Source organism: Chaetodon auriga, chromosome 23 (assembly GCF_051107435.1).
Source record: "Chaetodon auriga isolate fChaAug3 chromosome 23, fChaAug3.hap1, whole genome shotgun sequence".
Taxonomy (NCBI): Eukaryota; Metazoa; Chordata; class Actinopteri; order Chaetodontiformes; family Chaetodontidae; genus Chaetodon; species Chaetodon auriga.
The window spans coordinates 17,948,540-17,964,449 of record NC_135096.1 but is presented as its reverse complement, the minus strand read 5'-3'; the positions used below and the strand labels follow the sequence as shown (position 1 = coordinate 17,964,449).

Sequence of the window (15,910 nt, the reverse complement as noted above, 5' to 3'; positions counted from 1 at the left end):
TTTAAGACGCATTGATATAATTACCAATTGAACAGTTTCACAGTTTACATATGAATTATTTCACGCTGCTGAACTTTGTGTTTCCCGCCAAACTCTCAGGTTGTCAGGTTGTGTGAGGAAGCTTCAGTGTCGTTTCTTGGCGGATGTGACGTCGCTGTTCGGTTGTGGATCCACTCCAGGTAGTTGGACACCCGGGTGTAGATGCCGTAGTTGCCCGGTCGGGCGCAGCCCTTCCCCCAGCTGACGATCCCCAGCAGGAACACCGTCTTCTTGTACTTTGTCACCAGCGGTCCGCCGCTGTCGCCTTTGCACGAGTCCTGCCGGCCCTCGATGTATCCGGCGCAGAACATGTTCTCGGTGAGCACCACGCCGCTCTCCTCCACGCACTGCTGCGTCCGGATCCGCGGTACTTCCAGCCGCCGCAGGACCTGGGAGGTGGGTCCGTTCTCACCCCTCCTCCCCCAGCCGCTCACCGTGTGCAGGCTGATGGCCCAGAGGTCGCGTTCGGCCAGGGTTCGCGTCGGCAGGCAGGCCGGGACGGCGTACGGCGTGTAAAGGATGGGCGTCGCCAGGCGAAGCAGGGCGATGTCGTTGTTGGCAGTTTCCGTCACATAGTTCTCGTGCATGATGATCTCAGCGACCTGGATGAGCTGCTCCGTGCCCTCGTTCTCCTCCGTGTTGTGCTCGCCTGTCAGACAAAGAGCAGGGTGGAGACGGTCAGTCCTGTGTCCCTGACCGTGGCTCACTGACTGTGAACAGACGGATTCGTACCTGCGACCACCTTCAGGAACTGAGCATCAGTGTTCTCCAGGCAGTGAGACGCTGTGAGGATCCATGTGGGTTTATAAATCACTCCTCCACAGAAACCTTTGCCTTTGTGCACCAGCAGAACCTTCAGAAAACCAACAGAACATCTGCACCTCAGCTCTCACGTCACAACACAGACGCCATATTTGACGTTTTTCTCTTCAGATGGACAAAAGATGGAGAACAACCACGAGCCACATAAAACCTGGTCTGACTCATAATGAGGAGCTGAAGTGAAGATTTACTACGTTTCCAGCTTCATTTACAACGAAATCATTCATGTCCCCCAAAGCGTCTTCAAAACGAAACGCTGGCATGTTTGTCATGTTTGGAAACTTTGGGATTTCCTCCTGAATCTGGTTTTGGCAGAGTTCAGGGTCCAGTGCATTAATTCCAGGCCTAAGCTGTACTGAGGCTCAGGCTCGGCTGTAAACAGGTGGACTGTCCCTTTAACTCGAGCGTACCTGCCAGGGGCATTCACCTTTGGGGCATTCTGTTCCCCCGACGATTCGAGCTCGAGAGTCGAGCTGCTTGTCTTTGTTTTCTCCCTGCAGGATGGGGACCGTGCCACACGCCACCGGCACTGAAACCACAGAAGAAGAGCACATGTCTGAATTTCAAATGAACCAGCGTCAGAAGTCCTCGTTGAATGTGTGCCGGAGTGACTTATTTTTTTCTGTTTTTGAACAAACGAGACACAAAGTTTATTAATCAGGTCAGCCTTAAAACAAAAAATAGAGAAAGTTATTGAAACATTTGGGATACAAAGAAAAATGAAAAACTTGAGAACTCAATGATGAGATGTGTCAGAGTTTTCTGACATTTCATCTGTTTTTCTTTTGGGACAGAAAACTTGACTCGGAGGTAATTTTCTGATCGATTTGATCGGAAGACAAGAAAATACAAATGAAAAGAAGAAGAACTGGGAACAGGAAGCCGGTGTGCAGGGACTCTTACAGATGATTGATCCTCCCACCTTCTGCCTCGCAGCTCTGCCCATCAACGTCCAGGAAGTAACCATCTGCACACGAGCAGTTCAGTCTTCGTCCTCCCTCCTCTTCGTCACAGAAATGGTCACAGCCTCCGTTCTCCAGCAGGCAGGTGTCGGGGACGGCCAGGTACTCTAAAACCAGCAGCACCGTCGTGTTTGAAGTCGTTTAACAGTTGAATTCACCATGAAACCACATGAAAGCACAGAAGAGGCTAACGTCAGTCTTTAGCTGCTCGTTTGTTTGTTTGTTTGTCAGTTTTGGTGCCAACACAATCATTTCCAAGACCAACACAAAACAAAACAAAGCTTTCTTTGATGCCTTTAGGTTTGAGAACAAATATCTTCTAAAATCTAAGTAAATTTGCCAAAGGATTCAATGCATCACTGATAAATAAGAAACTTTGCTTGCTTGACATAAAGTTCAGAGAGTTTATTCATGCAGATCTCACAAAGTAAAGATTAAAGATTAAAGATGTGTTTGTATTGCATGCTGCAGGGTTTGTGAGCTTTCTCTAGGCTGATAATTACAACCTGTTTCATACATTCAGGCAAGTAAAGCTGTGTGTCGTCTGCATAAAGGGTCTGCATACGTTTACACAATGAATTAAAGTTTGTGTATTTTGCTCACCGAGCTCACAGTTGAGGCCGCTGAACTGTGGCAGGCAGTAACAGGTGAAGGACGAACCCTGGGTGGAGCAGCTGCCACCGTTCAGACAGGGGTTTGATTGACAGCTGTCCGGAACTACAGGACGAGAAAACAGCCATTAAATCAGGTTACGGTACAACTGATCAGACAGTTACGACAGGTGACTACAGCGACCTGACGGAGGCTCAGTAAGGTGAAAAAGTTGCTTCGCCTGATGGACCGATTTTATTGCTACATCCCACATCCTAAATTTTCCCTCTGGGTGATCAATAAATCTGATAAAGGATAAAGGATAATGCTAAAAATGTCTTTATTTCTTTGTATTTATTTCCGAGTACGAATCAAACGTCCGGGTTCTGGTCACGTGACCCTCCTGGAGTCGGGCATCATTCATCGTCTGAAGGAAATGTTCGGTTACTTACGGTTGTATGTTTTCCAGAATTCGTCCTGAGGAGACAGAAATGTCACACAGAGACGTTAGCATCCGTCCCCCACATGAAAGAAGCTGATTCGGTCAACAGTAAAAGGAGTCTGACCGTGGTCTCGGTGTGTTCGAACACCTCCCGGGCCTCCTCGTAGGAACACTTCTCCTCCAGACACTCCCTCTTCAGGTCTCCCCTCTGCAGCTCCTCCAGCCAGCCTGAGTTATACCTCCGAGTTCGGACCAGGACGCCGTGGGCTTGACCTGGATCCAGAAAGACTTCCAAACACAGAAGGAATATCAGACGGAAATCTTGTTTTTGTCCTGTTAAACATGGTGGAGCTCTACAGATGGAGTTATGGATCAATAAACGGAGCTAATTCTCCGGTCGGTGCCATTAAACCACCGCAGAAGGAGAGGAGGACACAACGGTACGAGGTCACGGGGTCCGATGCAGTCAGACATTTTGACCTCACCTGTCGCCGGCCGGCAGCAGGAGAAGCTGAACACGACGGTGAAGACGAGTGTCGTCCACATCGTTGATTTCATCAGTCGGCTGCTGTGTTGCTTCTCTGTGGGCAAAGGTGCAAAGTCTGTTCCACCCCCCCGGCACCCCGTCACCCTCCACCACTGATCACATGCTCCCAGTCGAAATACTCTGACCTGTGTGACCTGTACAGACGGCTGCTGCTCTTTGCTGTCAGTACAGAATGAGAAATTCCTGCTTTTCACTCAGTGCCACGCCGTTATTCCAGCGGCCCGTTATTCCCATTTCTTTTCCACCCCTGTTCCACGAAGACCCGCCCCTGCTCTGCCTCTGATTGGCTCTGACACTGACATTTTTGACAACCCGAACCAAGCGATGAACACAAGCCAATCAGAGGGATTCACTCTCTGATACACATGTATTGAGAACACATGAGAGGCCAAAGCCAGGCTGTGTTGAGCGTAGTTTAGCACAAAGACTGGGAAAGTTGTGGAACGCTCCAAAAACACCTGTTTGGAACATTCCACAGGTAAACGGGCTCACTGGTATCATGACTGGGGCGTCCTGGAAAGGCTCAGTCGTTCACAGCGAGGATGGAGTGAGGTTCACCACTTTGTGAACACATGATTGGATGAAGGATGTTAGGGAAGGAGCTGAGGAAGGTAAAACCTCAAATGAGGAGCCGCGCAGGTTGTTTTCAGTCGATTCACAGAATAAATCTCTTCAATCAACATAATTCTTCAGGAAATGTGAGAATCTTTAAATAAACTTACAGACTTCTGTGCATCAGTCACTGCTGATTGGTTTGGTTAAAAATAAAAAAAATGCCCTCCAAACATTCATCAACTAACATGAACACAGGATCAGAAAATTTCGCTTTGAGTTTATTGTTTTATTGGTTTTACATGAAAATAATCAACATTTCTCTGATAAAATCAACCTTTAGATCTCGTATGATGAGCCAAACTGCTGCTGTTTGTGTGCTGTTTTTATTCCATTTTTCTGATAATGCTTCTAAGAAATCAGGGTTGGGGGACACTTCAAAGAACTACAATACCCATGAGCCTCGGCTGTTGTGCCATGGAGAAGAAGACGGTCAGAAGCCACGAAGTGCTTCATCTGTGCAGTAGGTAATTTAACAGTGAATTGATTTCAGCTGCGATGGTTTTATTGACGCTGTGATCGTTAGCTGCTCACCTGAGAGAACTTTAAGCTCTGTGATTGGATGTTTTTTGCCAAAATGCACCTAAAGGGTCATCGTTAATGTCAACCTTCTTCTCTTTCACTAAAGGTTTCATCTGATTTGAGAGGAGCTGAACTGTGACTCGAGTTATTTTGTCTTCGAATTTCAGAACCAGGACATCTGAAATTCGTCCTCACACTCTTTCTAATATTGTTTTGGGCTCGATGCTAAATTCTACTCGAACTTTCTAACGTTATCTTTTAGTCACCGTTTGGATTTAAAGCCATCTCAGCCCCGTATTGACCTGACCCTGGTTCAGCCAGTGGTCATGGTCTCCTGGATCCAGTCCAGGAAGTTGCTGACTTTGGTGTACACACCATACATGTTTTCATTGGCACATCCTTTGCCCCAGCTCACCACGCCTGTCAGGAACCAGGTTTTCTTGTAGCGCGTCACCAGAGGGCCACCGCTGTCACCTTTGCAGGCATCCTGGCCTCCGGTTCTCACGCCAGCGCACAGCATGTTCTTGGTAATGTTGAGGTTGGTGTGGAGGCGGCACTCCTGCAGAGGGACCCTTGGCAGCACCAGCCGCTGGAGGAACCTGGCCGGGGGGCCGAACTGCGACAGGCGGCCCCAACCAGACACGGTGGACTGTCTGACAGTCGCCAGCGTCCGGCTGAAGGTGCTGTTCTGCGCGGGAAGGCAAATGGGAACCACGTAGAGTCCCAGTTTGACCGCGCGGTGCAGCTTCAGCATGGCCAGGTCGGTGTCGGAGCTGGACTTGTTGTAGCCGCGGTGGACGATCACTTTGACCACCCGCCGCTTCTGCTCAGTCCTCTCGTCCACATGAAGGTCGTGTTCACCTTTACGGGGACAAAACTTTCACATTTTACATCAAACCAATAACAGAATGTAGATTGCAAAGACAGGCGAGACAAAAATATAAAAAAAGGGAAAAGTTTGATCGTGTGAAAACTCTCTTACCCACAGTGACGTGGAAGACGCCGTTGGGATTTTTCACAACACAGTGAGCTGCAGTTAAAATCCACTGATCTGACAGGACGATGGCTCCGCAGGAGTAGTTGTGATTTTCAGTCAGCAGAGCCTGAGCAGAGACTCAGAGTTAGCCTCAAAGACAGGCGTCCATCATCTGGACAGACGTGTCAGATTTAGAGGAAGAGAGAGGATTAGATTAATATGTCCAAAGACTTGCCTGCCATGGACAGTGTCCTTTGGGGCAGATCTGTCCATTAATAACCCTCGGGGCAAAGTGCATCAGAGGTCTTCCACAGGCCACATGTTCTGGACCAGAGACATGATCAGATCGGAGTCATATTGCTCCTAAAAGCCTGAATGTACACACAAACCTGGACCACAATGAAAACTGGACCATCTGCACATGCTTCCTACCCAGAATCACCACCCGTCACCTGTGATAGAGCTCTGACCTTCAGGCAGGCAGGTGCTGTTGTCCCGGTCCAGGCTATAACCTGGAGCGCAGAAACACACGTGGGAGCGATCAGGAAGCTCCCTGCAGAAATGTTCACATCCTCCGTTTCGGTAGCGGCAGCCGTTGGAGGTCAAACGTGCTGCGAAGAGAACGTGAAAACAACATCTGTGTTCATCACGGCAGCAACAATCCAGTCAACGATCACAGAAATGTTTCAGCTGTCAGCTTGCCTTTGTCACAGTTGTAGCCGTGGAAACCAGGTGAACATTTGCAGACGTAGGTGTCGATCCGGCGAGTGCAGGTCGCTCCGTTCTTACAGGGCGACGACAGGCAGTGATCCACCGCTGCAGACAGGACGTCGCAGAAAGACTCGTGAGCTCACTTATAACTAATCTCACAATGTTTCCAAAGCAAACGATCAATCGATTGATGGAGAAAATGATCAGCAGATTGATCCAGAATGAAAAAGAATCATTAGTTTCAGTCGAAAACAGTTGAAAATGAGCTCCACCTCAACCAACTTTAATAGGAACATCCTGCTTCGACGTGAGGAGTACAACATTTTACTGCACTGAATACTTCGACTTTCAATACTTGAAGTACATTTTCCTGATTATACTTACATACTTTTACTTGTAACAGATTATTATCACAGTGTGGTATTAGTACTTAAGTAAAGGGTCTGAATACTTCCTCCACCACAGAATGTTTCTAGAGGTCTTCATTGGTCGGGTTCAATCAGTACCTGTGTACATCCTCCAGAAGGCTTCCTGAGTACACAGAGAGAACACGAGTTATGACATGAACGACCAGAAACATCGTCTCAGCTTGGCTCTGGACTGACCAGCTGCTGTGGCAGGGCGAAGATCTCCTTGGCCTCCTCGTAGGAGCATTTCTCCTCCAGACACTCGCGCTCCAGGTTGCCCCTCTTCAGCTCCTCCAGCAGGTAGTTTGCCCGACGACTGCGACGCAGGAAAACGCTGGCCTCAGGTCTGCTCACAAACACTCCTGTCCATACAAATACAGAACATGATGATACCTGAGGTTCATCTCCATTCGCCAGAGCCAGCAAGTGGACCTTGTGTTGTAATCACAGAACCTCTCATTGTTTATGACTGCTAACATGCTAACGTAACTTTAGCGTATGGCAGGTGTAAAGCAAAGCGCGCTGAGGTCTTCACAGTGGACTGAAGTGAACCGCTGTCTGTCTAATTTTTCAGGATGGATCAAAACTGAAGAAGAACAAGAGGAAGAGCATGAGAAGGAGAAAAGGGACTGACCTCCAGGAAACCCAGTGCATGCTGGGATGGAAGCGATGAGGAGTCGTAGGAAGAAGAGTTGCTTCGTTTCTCTGCCGACTGCCGCCATGTTTGTTCTGATCTGATCAAAGGTCAGAAACACAGTAAAAACACACAAAACCCTCTCTGTCACACACACACACAATCACAGATACACAGTACAAATACTGCGTCCACTGACTGACTGCAGTACTGCCCTGAAACACCCTGAAAATCACGGTCTTACTGTGGACAGTTGGGTCCTACATGAACACGCTGCTTTCTGCCTAAATTCGACCAGTTTTGGTCAATTCAGCCTCATTTCAGGAGAGTTTCTTGTGTTCGTGCTTTTCTTTGAGCGCTTTGAAGTGGGCGGGGTGAAGATGATGTCACATACGCCTGTGCACCAATCAGGATACAGCAGTATTTTTGAAATCAGGCAGTTAAATCCTTTGACGTCCGTGATGTTCCTGTATTCTCTAGAACCGGCTGGATGGTCATTGGGTCCGTCCTTCCGGGTGGCCTTTAAGACGCTCAGGTCGTATTTCCTCTTCAGCTGTTCAGAGGAGTCTTTGTTCACAACCGTCCTCCAGATGCTGGATCCCTTTATGATGCCAAGCCTCCAGAATCCTGTGACTTGGAGTCACTGGAGTTTGTTTTGTTTCAGAGACACTTTCAGTCCCAGTCAGACACTATATTTTCATTGAATGCTCTGAAGGATTTAGTTGATCTTACGTTTTAAAAATAACACCAAAAGCATTCAGAAGTCTGAAATATTAGTTTTTTATTTGATAATACAAACAATCCAAACCACATAACAAAAACTGTCACAGTAAGACTTAATTAAAGAAATAAATCAGATTTTCATTATTAAATAAACATGAATCACAGAAACTGAATAGAAAGAGTGAACTGTTGCATTTGTAAACAGGAAGACGATCCGTCGAACTTTTAAAGCTGCAGTTCCCCTCCGCTCCTCCGGGGCGGCGCTGCTCTCACTGCAGCTCCTTCAGGATGTCGGGGATGAACTCCTGAGCGTCTCTCAGTTCGTCCTTCCACTCCTGTGGGATGGTGGCTCCACTATATGACCCCCCCGCCCCCAGCAGGGCTCCCAGTGCCGCCCCGCGGTTACAGTTCTCACCTGGAGCACAAACACAGCGTAAACAACAACAAATACACCTGCGTAACATGTTCAACACACCTGAAAATCTAAATGAACGTTTGTTTTGTTTCACTTGACGTGATCTTAATGTTGGCTGTTCTCTGTTTGTTTGTTTGTTTGTTTGTTTTTTTTGGGGGGGGGCTGATTTTAGATCTGTCAGCTGACAGTCATGCCAGCAGCTCCGTGAGGTCGAGCTAAGGGTTAACATCAGCATGCTAACATACTAAAAAATGATGATTACTGCAGTTTGTGTTTGAAATCCAGTTAACGAATCAGGTGAACTCTGTGGAAAACGTGTAACGACGCTTCTTTACGAACCTCCACAGTTGGTGTTGGCCAGGATTCCTCCTCTGGGGTCGTCATGAAACTCATGAGCCAGATAAAACATGCTGGACAGAGCGCCTGTTGGTTCACAACAACGACAGGAACAGTTAGATTTTTCACAGCCGTTCAGCCTCTGCCTGTCATGATCATGTGGTTTGTGGAGATCCTGGATTCGAACCTTTGGTGTAGCAGGCCAGACCGAGGTAGTTCACGGCGCTCTGATGGACCTTCAGTCGCTCCTCAGACGACTCTGGAAACCTGAAACACACAAACACAAACTCTGGACTATTATCGGCGTGATGACTGAAACGCTTCAAACTCTCCCGCTAACACGTCCGAGGCAGTCGTACCTGGCGGCCTTGCGGCTGTAGCTCTGACAGGTGTCCCAGACGTCCAGCTTCCTCAGAGCGTGTTCGGCCTGCTGGCGGACGCCGGCTCCGCCCAGCACGGCGTGCAGCGCCCGGCTGTATATTGACACGTACTCGGGCACCTTTGGGTGGGGGTGGGTGAGCTTCACAAACTCTACTGCTGCTGAAACCTGAAGACGCAGGAGGTTAAAGGTCAGGAGCACAAAAATTAAAAAGTCGTGTTTTCAATTCAAAACCAAACTGTATTAAGTCCAAAGAGCTCAACAGAAAATGATGGACTTCAGACGACTGCTCGCCACTCACGGCTTGCTCCTCATTGGCTGAGGCGGACAGCAGGATGAAGGGGAGGATCACGGTGAGGCAGCCGATGGCGTCCAGCTGGCTGTCGGCAGACGGGGAGCTCAGCTTCTGCCTGGAGCGTTTTTCTGCAAACGTCAGAACCTGAAAAACGCAGCGAGGAAAAACAGTTAAAGCAGAACTGCAGCCGGGAGGCGACTGTTCCTCCAGGGCGCGTTTGTTTTACCTCATGGGGCAAGGTCGGCCTGCTGTCCTGCCAGTCGGCGAAGAATGAGCGGTGGAAGGACTCAGCGTAGGTGTCACGGTGCGAGCCGGGCTTCGTCAGGAAGTGGACGTAGTCTGACAGCACGGCGGCTCGGGCGTCCGGCTGAGAGACGTCGGTGAAACGACCGGAGACGAGTGACCGGACCGCTCGCAGAGAACAGAGGACGTTCAGGGTGTTGTCCCCGGACTGAAGACCTGAGAGCACAGACACAGACCACTGAAGACCTGAGAGCACAAACACAGACCACTGAAGACCTGAGAGCACAGACACTGGTCAGGCACTGGTCAGCACTACCTTGATGATAGTGGACTGAGCCGTTGGAGGACTTCCACAGGTCCAGTTTATCGTGGAGGATCACATTCCCAACCACGTCGGGCCGCTTTCCTCCGGACGACCAGGCGGACCGACCGCTGCCAGCTGCACCGAACAAACAGGAAGGTCAGAATAAATATGAACAAGATGAATCTGTGGTCTTTTTCTGGAACATTCTTGGACTTTAAAGCTCCAGTAAAGTGTTCTCATACTGGTGTTGGAGAGGGTGAGGATGCTGGACGGGTGTCTGTTTCTGGGCGAGGTGAAGCTTGATATCCAGCCTCCGAAGTCCCTCCAGATGTCGTTGATGTCGTAGTACCAGTGGACCGGCATGGACATGGAGTCGGCCGCACACATCGCCCACAACGCCTCGCCAACTGACCGCCGCACCTGAGCCATCTCACCTGAGGAGGAGTGTTTCAACTCTGGACATGGAGACCAGACGTTCAGTTAAAAAAAATCTGGACACTTAGCCATATTTCAGTTTTAATAATATTTCAGTGAATTGAACTGTATTAAACTGGACGTAATGTAAGGTAAAAAGATTTCAATAGAAACATTATTTCTGTATTTCTGTCCAAATCTTTGGAGTAATCGAAACATTTTTGTGCCAGTGTTCAGAAATGTTCAAATAAAACCAAGGCTCACACTGCATGTTATTTACAGGTGTTGCAGAGAAATTCTGCATCCTTGTCCTTCAGAATGAACCCAAACGCCCCCTGATTATTACACCTGCTGTCAGTGAATGTGAAGGTGTTTCTTAGAGAATCCGGCTGCTGCCCACAGGTGAACACACACCTGTGTGAACCTGCTCAATGCTTAAGCTCGATGATAAAGTGACTAAGTGTGAGATAATAACATGTTCTTTAACAGGTTAAACGGCATATTTTCAGCCCCTATCAGGCAGCAGTCTATTAGAAGTTTAATTTTTGTATTTTTCTGTGTCTGCTCACCTGTCACAGCACCGGTCGATCTGCACTGGCTCTCTGTTCTTAAGATTCCGCATGAGAACTTGCATAAGTTTTATATTACACCGTTACAAAACGGCACAGGAAGTGGCTAACGTTAGCACCCGTATGCTAACAAAAACACCTTTCCGCTGCCCGAACATGTCATTACAGCCGGCTACAGTCCGTATATGTCTCATAAATGTATCCATGGTATGTTTCCGTGTTTCCGAATGTTAAAACGATTATTTGGCTTTAAAGAAGTTATAAAAGCAGTGTTATGAAAAGTTTTGTGTATGTAGCGTTTTATAACCGCTTATGGAATACGGTGGCCGGGACGGTTCAGTGACGAGACCGCTTTCCTGTATCTGTGTCACGTGGGTGTTGTTTGCGTTCACATTGTGAAATAATCCCTGAAATTTGCTCTCAGGCAGAGAGAGCGCAATTACCGTATTAATAATTGCAAAGCCTTTTTGACACTTCTCTTCTCTCTCTCATGCATCATAAATCGAGTTTCCAGAGCGAATCGGGCAGTAACAGGCAGTCAACAGCCAAAAGCTGCCTGCAATACCAAATTCAGGGCCTTTAACAGCGTCCTACGGCGGCTGTTGTGGACCAAAGTTTTTCGAACGTTAACCAGAACTAACGCGAATGTGGAATATGCGAGTGGCGGAGTGTGTTTTATTAACATTAGCTGATCAATAAACGATCAGTAACTGCAAAAACGATGCTGGTGTCGTTCATGTGGTGATGCGGCAGATTTCCACCTGTTAGCATCTTTTGCTCCAGGGGAAGCTAGCAGCTACAGGTACAAAGCAGCTGAATGAATACAAAGTGCAACCTCAACCTGATATGGAGCTAACGTGACTGAGTTTGATTTCTCCTTTACGGCTGCTTAGTTTTATCCGCCGAGCTGTGAATGAAGAATACTTGTCGGTACCTAACTGTTGGTTCAAGCTTAGATCATATTTTTATCCCCTGTTTGTTTTGTAGCAAGCCGGCTAAGGTAGCTAACGTTAGCTGAGTGCTAGCAGGCTAACGTGTGTGCCGTCGGGGAGATGGAAGATTCATTGGATCAACGAGATGTTGGTAAGCACAAATGTGTTTGTTGGTCTTCACTTAAAGTGCTTAGACTTAAGTTACTCAGTTCATCTTAGCGGGGAGATTTGTTGTCTTTTGATTAACGTTAATGGTTTCACAGACTGTCTGTAAAGTCTCCATGTTAACATCATCCCAGTGCACAGTTTGATCTGGACCAGGTCTGGTTGTGGAGAAATCTGTCTACAATGACATTTTCTTCAGGTCTGGGTGAAGATCAATCTGTGAAAGTAAAGATTTTCCAAATCTGCTGTGTTCTTCAGAACGTGCCAAAACCTTCTGGGCCGAGGAGGACGTGGATCAGGTGTTTGAGGGAGTTCTTCAGCATGTGGATCACCTGAAGAGAGTCTTGAAGACGAGCACAGCCACAGATCAAGGTTGGCCTTCTTTAACGGATCTCTTCTTTGACTGTCATGGACTGGATGTGATCTGCTTCCTGTTTAATGATCAGGACTTCCTGTTGTGTGTTCATCAGAATGTGTTCGGGCGCTGAAGCTGCTCGAGTGTCTCGACTGTTTTCCTTCCACTCAGGACTCCTCTGTGGTTCAGGTGGTCATCGGCTCAGGTAAACAGACTTTTATTCTGAAACTTTTTCCAAAGGTGTGTGATGATTGGTCTGTTCAGTCCCGGTCCAGCTGTGTTCACTTGGTAGTGTTTTCCTGTCCAGGTGTGCTGCTGCCAGCTGACTGCTCCCACCACAGCCCCTCTTCCTCTTCATCCGCTTCTTCCCGCCCCCCTTCTTCCCCCCTGCCTCCCTCCAATGGGCCATCCAGCTCTGTAGCTTCCCCTGCAGGCAGAGAGGAGCTGCCACCTCCTCTGACCTCCGACCAGCTGCAGTACCACCTCCACACCTGCTGCAAGGTAACACACACACACCGTACAATATACACACTGTACGCTTCACACTGTATACATAACAATATTCACAGCTCAGCATGAACTTTGATTTTCTTTGGATTTCTTCGTGTCACTGTTTTTTCTTTCCAGGCCTGTCTACCCAGTTTACGCAGCATGCCTCAGTCCATGCCTCCGTTCTGGGGTCAGAACCCGCTGAAGGTGCCGCTGCTGTGTGGCTTTAAGAGGGTGACCGCCGTGCCCAGGATGTCATCGAGAGGGGTTGGGGATGCTGATGAGGCGGGGGCGGAGCCTGCAGTCTCTGAGGACATGGAGGACAGGGATGTGGTTTACAAAGCGCCGTGTGGGCAGAGTCTCCGTAACTACGACGACGTGATGCGTTTCCTGTTGGCCACAGAGAGCTACGATGTCCTGCAGGTCAGCTGGGTTACTGTGATACGTTCAGCTAACAGATATGGCCCCTGTGGCTGATTTGTATCTGGAGGCTTCAAGTTTCCACACCACACCTGTGTCAGGTTCATCCTGCACTGTGATTGGTTCCAAACTAGTTGTGACATCACGAATCCTGCAGGTTTGATAAACTGAGATGTAACAGATATCTTTGTGCTCGAACGTCACGGTGAAAGAAGAAGAAGGAAGCTTTAAAAATCCGGCGTCCAGCTCGAGCTGCAGCTGGAAAACGTGACTGAGGAGAATCTGCTGTTCTTGTCTCCTGCAGGTGGATTTCTTCACCTTTAACCTGTCTGTCCGGTTGGACCCTCCACCGTTTGCGCCCCCCCAGCGGCCGGAGGTGGACCTGAGCCGGGGTGTGGAGCCCACGCCGGTGGAGCTGTGCGCCAGGGACGGCGGCGCCCGACCGGCAGACTTCCGCTACAGGAAGGATCGCTGGCCGCGCGGCTGCTTCCTGTCCCGTGGGCCGATGCTGTTCAACGCCTGCTGCGACTGCATCGACGGCTGCACCGACGCACAGCGCTGCGCCTGCGTCGCTCTGACCAGAGGAGGGAGCTGTTACAGCCATCACAGGCTGTACGAGCCCGTACCGACAGGGTGAGACAGAGTCGATAAAGGTTGTTCGAGAAAAGAAACTTGTTTGAAGAATGTGGTTGGTCGCAGACTCACAGCAGCTCCTCCCCGTTCACAGGAATGAAGCAGTGTCGTGTGAGAAGTCAGTCGTGTCCACTTACTTTTGGCCATGCACGCTCATAAGAGTGTCATAACTTTGTGTTTTCAGGGTGTTCGAGTGCGGCCCGTGGTGTGGTTGTGATCGGGCTCGATGTCAGAACCGGCCGGTCCAGAGAGGGATCAGAATCCGCCTCCAGGTCTTCCCCACCGACAACCGCGGCTGGGGTGTGCGCTGCCGTGATGATCTGGACCAGGGCACGTTTGTGTGCATCTATGCAGGTGAGACGACGTTGATGCTGAACAGTCAGATGGTCAGTTCGTCAACGATATTGATTTAATGAAATAAAAATGTCTTCAGGTGTGATCCTGCAGAGGGTCTACAGTCCCACCGAGCCCCCTGCCCCGAAGCTGACGAGGGTGGACCTCCCGTCAGACGACGAGGTGGAGGTGGTCACCGAGTGGCTGGCCCTGCCGGTGCTGGAGCCGGAGAGCAAGCTGCTGGAGCCCACCTCGCCCTCCCTGCACGTCCCGGTGATCCAGAGACCCGCTGACTCCAACGCCTCATCCACCTCACCACAGGACCGAGACAAGGTCAGAATCTGGTTTCGGTGATCCCTTCAGGTCCCCCCTGAATACTTAGGTTTAAAAAACCTTCCCATCAGCCTCTGCTGGACTTCCTGGTTACTGCTAATTAGCTAATGTTAGCATGCTAACCCGCTAAACCAGGGTGGTAAACATCATTAACATCAGCTGATGAATTTGAGGGAATGAACCGTTTTTATTTGGTTGGATTCACTTTTTCATCTCAAAAAATGAACCCATCCTGTTCTCGTCCTTCAGACAGTGTTGGTGGGAGGTCCAGAGCCCCCGCCTCCTTCATCAGATGGCTCAGGTGGCCAGTCTCCAGCTCAGGAGAAGACGGTTACCCTGGCAACAGCAGCGACGGTCCGCGGCGTGAACGGTACCGAGACAGAGACAAAGAGCCAACAGAGCTTAAAGAGAGCGATGAAGGTGGAGGACGTTCACCTCCTCGACGCCAGCAAGGAGGGAAACGTGGGACGCTTCATCAACGTAAGAGACCAAAGCTGAGCTCAGGATGCTGTGAAGGACCGCCTTATTGATGACCTTTGACCCTGTCTCTGCCCCCACAGCACAGCTGCCAGCCAAACCTGTTCATCCAGAACGTCTTCACCGACTCCCACGACCCCGCCTACCCTGTCATCGCCTTCTTCACCAGCAGGTGAGGAGAGGAGGAAGATGATGATGACGGTTGCGAGCGTTTGGAGTTTGTTGCTAACTGTTTTTCTCTCTGTCAGGGCTGTGAAGGCCGGCACTGAGCTGACCTGGAATTACTCCGCCGACACGCAGAGGAAACAGGAAGTGCCCTGTCTCTGCAGCAGCAGCGGTTGTCGAGGACATTTTACCATCGAGGGGACCCTGTGCGACGTGTGAGGGGCTGAAGGTGGAACAGGAATCCCTCCAACAGCTTCAGACAAAATATTTATTTTTCCTGCTGTAATGAAACGGTTTGAAACAGCTTCTGTACACTTTTTGGTTTTTCTAAATAAATGGGCTCAAAAGGTCAATCTATGTTCTTTTATTTTGAAAGACTGCAGACAACTTGTACTTCTCCTCCATCTTCATTTGAATAAGAGAATAAACCTTTACTGGAAGGTGTGAGATGTGTCAGCAGAGATCGACAGCATGACCACATGGAACAGTCACAGCAAAACGTCCAGTTACGTTACATCCGCTCAGCTTTTACAGGATGTCCTGCATCAAACCGAGTCGTCTGCTTTGTTTCACCATCGTCACTCAACACGATGCACCCTGCAAACAGCTGTGTTTGAAAAAGCTGTCCTTCTTTTGTGCTTCCAGTACAAGCCAGATCAAGTTCT

At 49.2% G+C, this 15,910-nt stretch overlaps 4 protein-coding genes across 4 annotated transcripts; 1 reads left to right on the top strand and 3 right to left on the bottom strand.

Annotated features, from left to right (window-relative positions):
* Positions 1–95: 95 nt before the first annotated feature.
* LOC143315678 (coagulation factor VII-like) lies at positions 96–3,402 on the bottom strand. Its single transcript, XM_076723004.1, has 8 exons — positions 3,342–3,402; positions 2,981–3,144; positions 2,867–2,891; positions 2,427–2,540; positions 1,784–1,930; positions 1,272–1,390; positions 772–892; positions 96–688 (listed from the first exon to the last, which is right to left on the bottom strand). Exons 1-8 carry the CDS (start codon positions 3,400–3,402, stop codon positions 96–98), a joined length of 1,344 nt encoding a protein of 447 aa, XP_076579119.1.
* Positions 3,403–4,850: 1,448 nt separating this feature from the next.
* Positions 4,851–7,353, bottom strand: f7l (coagulation factor VII, like). The gene is made up of 8 exons (XM_076723003.1): positions 7,266–7,353; positions 6,830–6,993; positions 6,731–6,755; positions 6,216–6,329; positions 5,984–6,124; positions 5,749–5,837; positions 5,520–5,640; positions 4,851–5,398 (listed from the first exon to the last, which is right to left on the bottom strand). Exons 1-8 carry the CDS (start codon positions 7,351–7,353, stop codon positions 4,851–4,853), a joined length of 1,290 nt encoding a protein of 429 aa, XP_076579118.1.
* A 672-nt stretch (positions 7,354–8,025) lies between these two features.
* On the bottom strand, positions 8,026–11,284 carry LOC143316013 (uncharacterized). The gene is made up of 9 exons (XM_076723678.1): positions 10,944–11,284; positions 10,203–10,415; positions 9,973–10,095; positions 9,640–9,872; positions 9,420–9,557; positions 9,099–9,286; positions 8,927–9,006; positions 8,743–8,826; positions 8,026–8,403 (listed from the first exon to the last, which is right to left on the bottom strand). The coding sequence occupies exons 2-9, from the start codon at positions 10,387–10,389 to the stop codon at positions 8,258–8,260; spliced, it is 1,179 nt and encodes a 392-aa protein (XP_076579793.1). The 5' UTR covers positions 10,390–10,415; positions 10,944–11,284; the 3' UTR covers positions 8,026–8,257.
* Positions 11,285–11,550: 266 nt separating this feature from the next.
* Positions 11,551–15,596, top strand: setdb2 (SET domain bifurcated histone lysine methyltransferase 2). The gene is made up of 12 exons (XM_076723049.1): positions 11,551–11,745; positions 11,931–12,026; positions 12,299–12,412; positions 12,511–12,600; positions 12,703–12,896; positions 13,023–13,307; positions 13,609–13,937; positions 14,122–14,291; positions 14,371–14,603; positions 14,853–15,083; positions 15,164–15,252; positions 15,329–15,596. The coding sequence occupies exons 2-12, from the start codon at positions 11,996–11,998 to the stop codon at positions 15,462–15,464; spliced, it is 1,902 nt and encodes a 633-aa protein (XP_076579164.1). The 5' UTR covers positions 11,551–11,745; positions 11,931–11,995; the 3' UTR covers positions 15,465–15,596.
* The last annotated feature ends 314 nt before the right edge of the window (positions 15,597–15,910 follow it).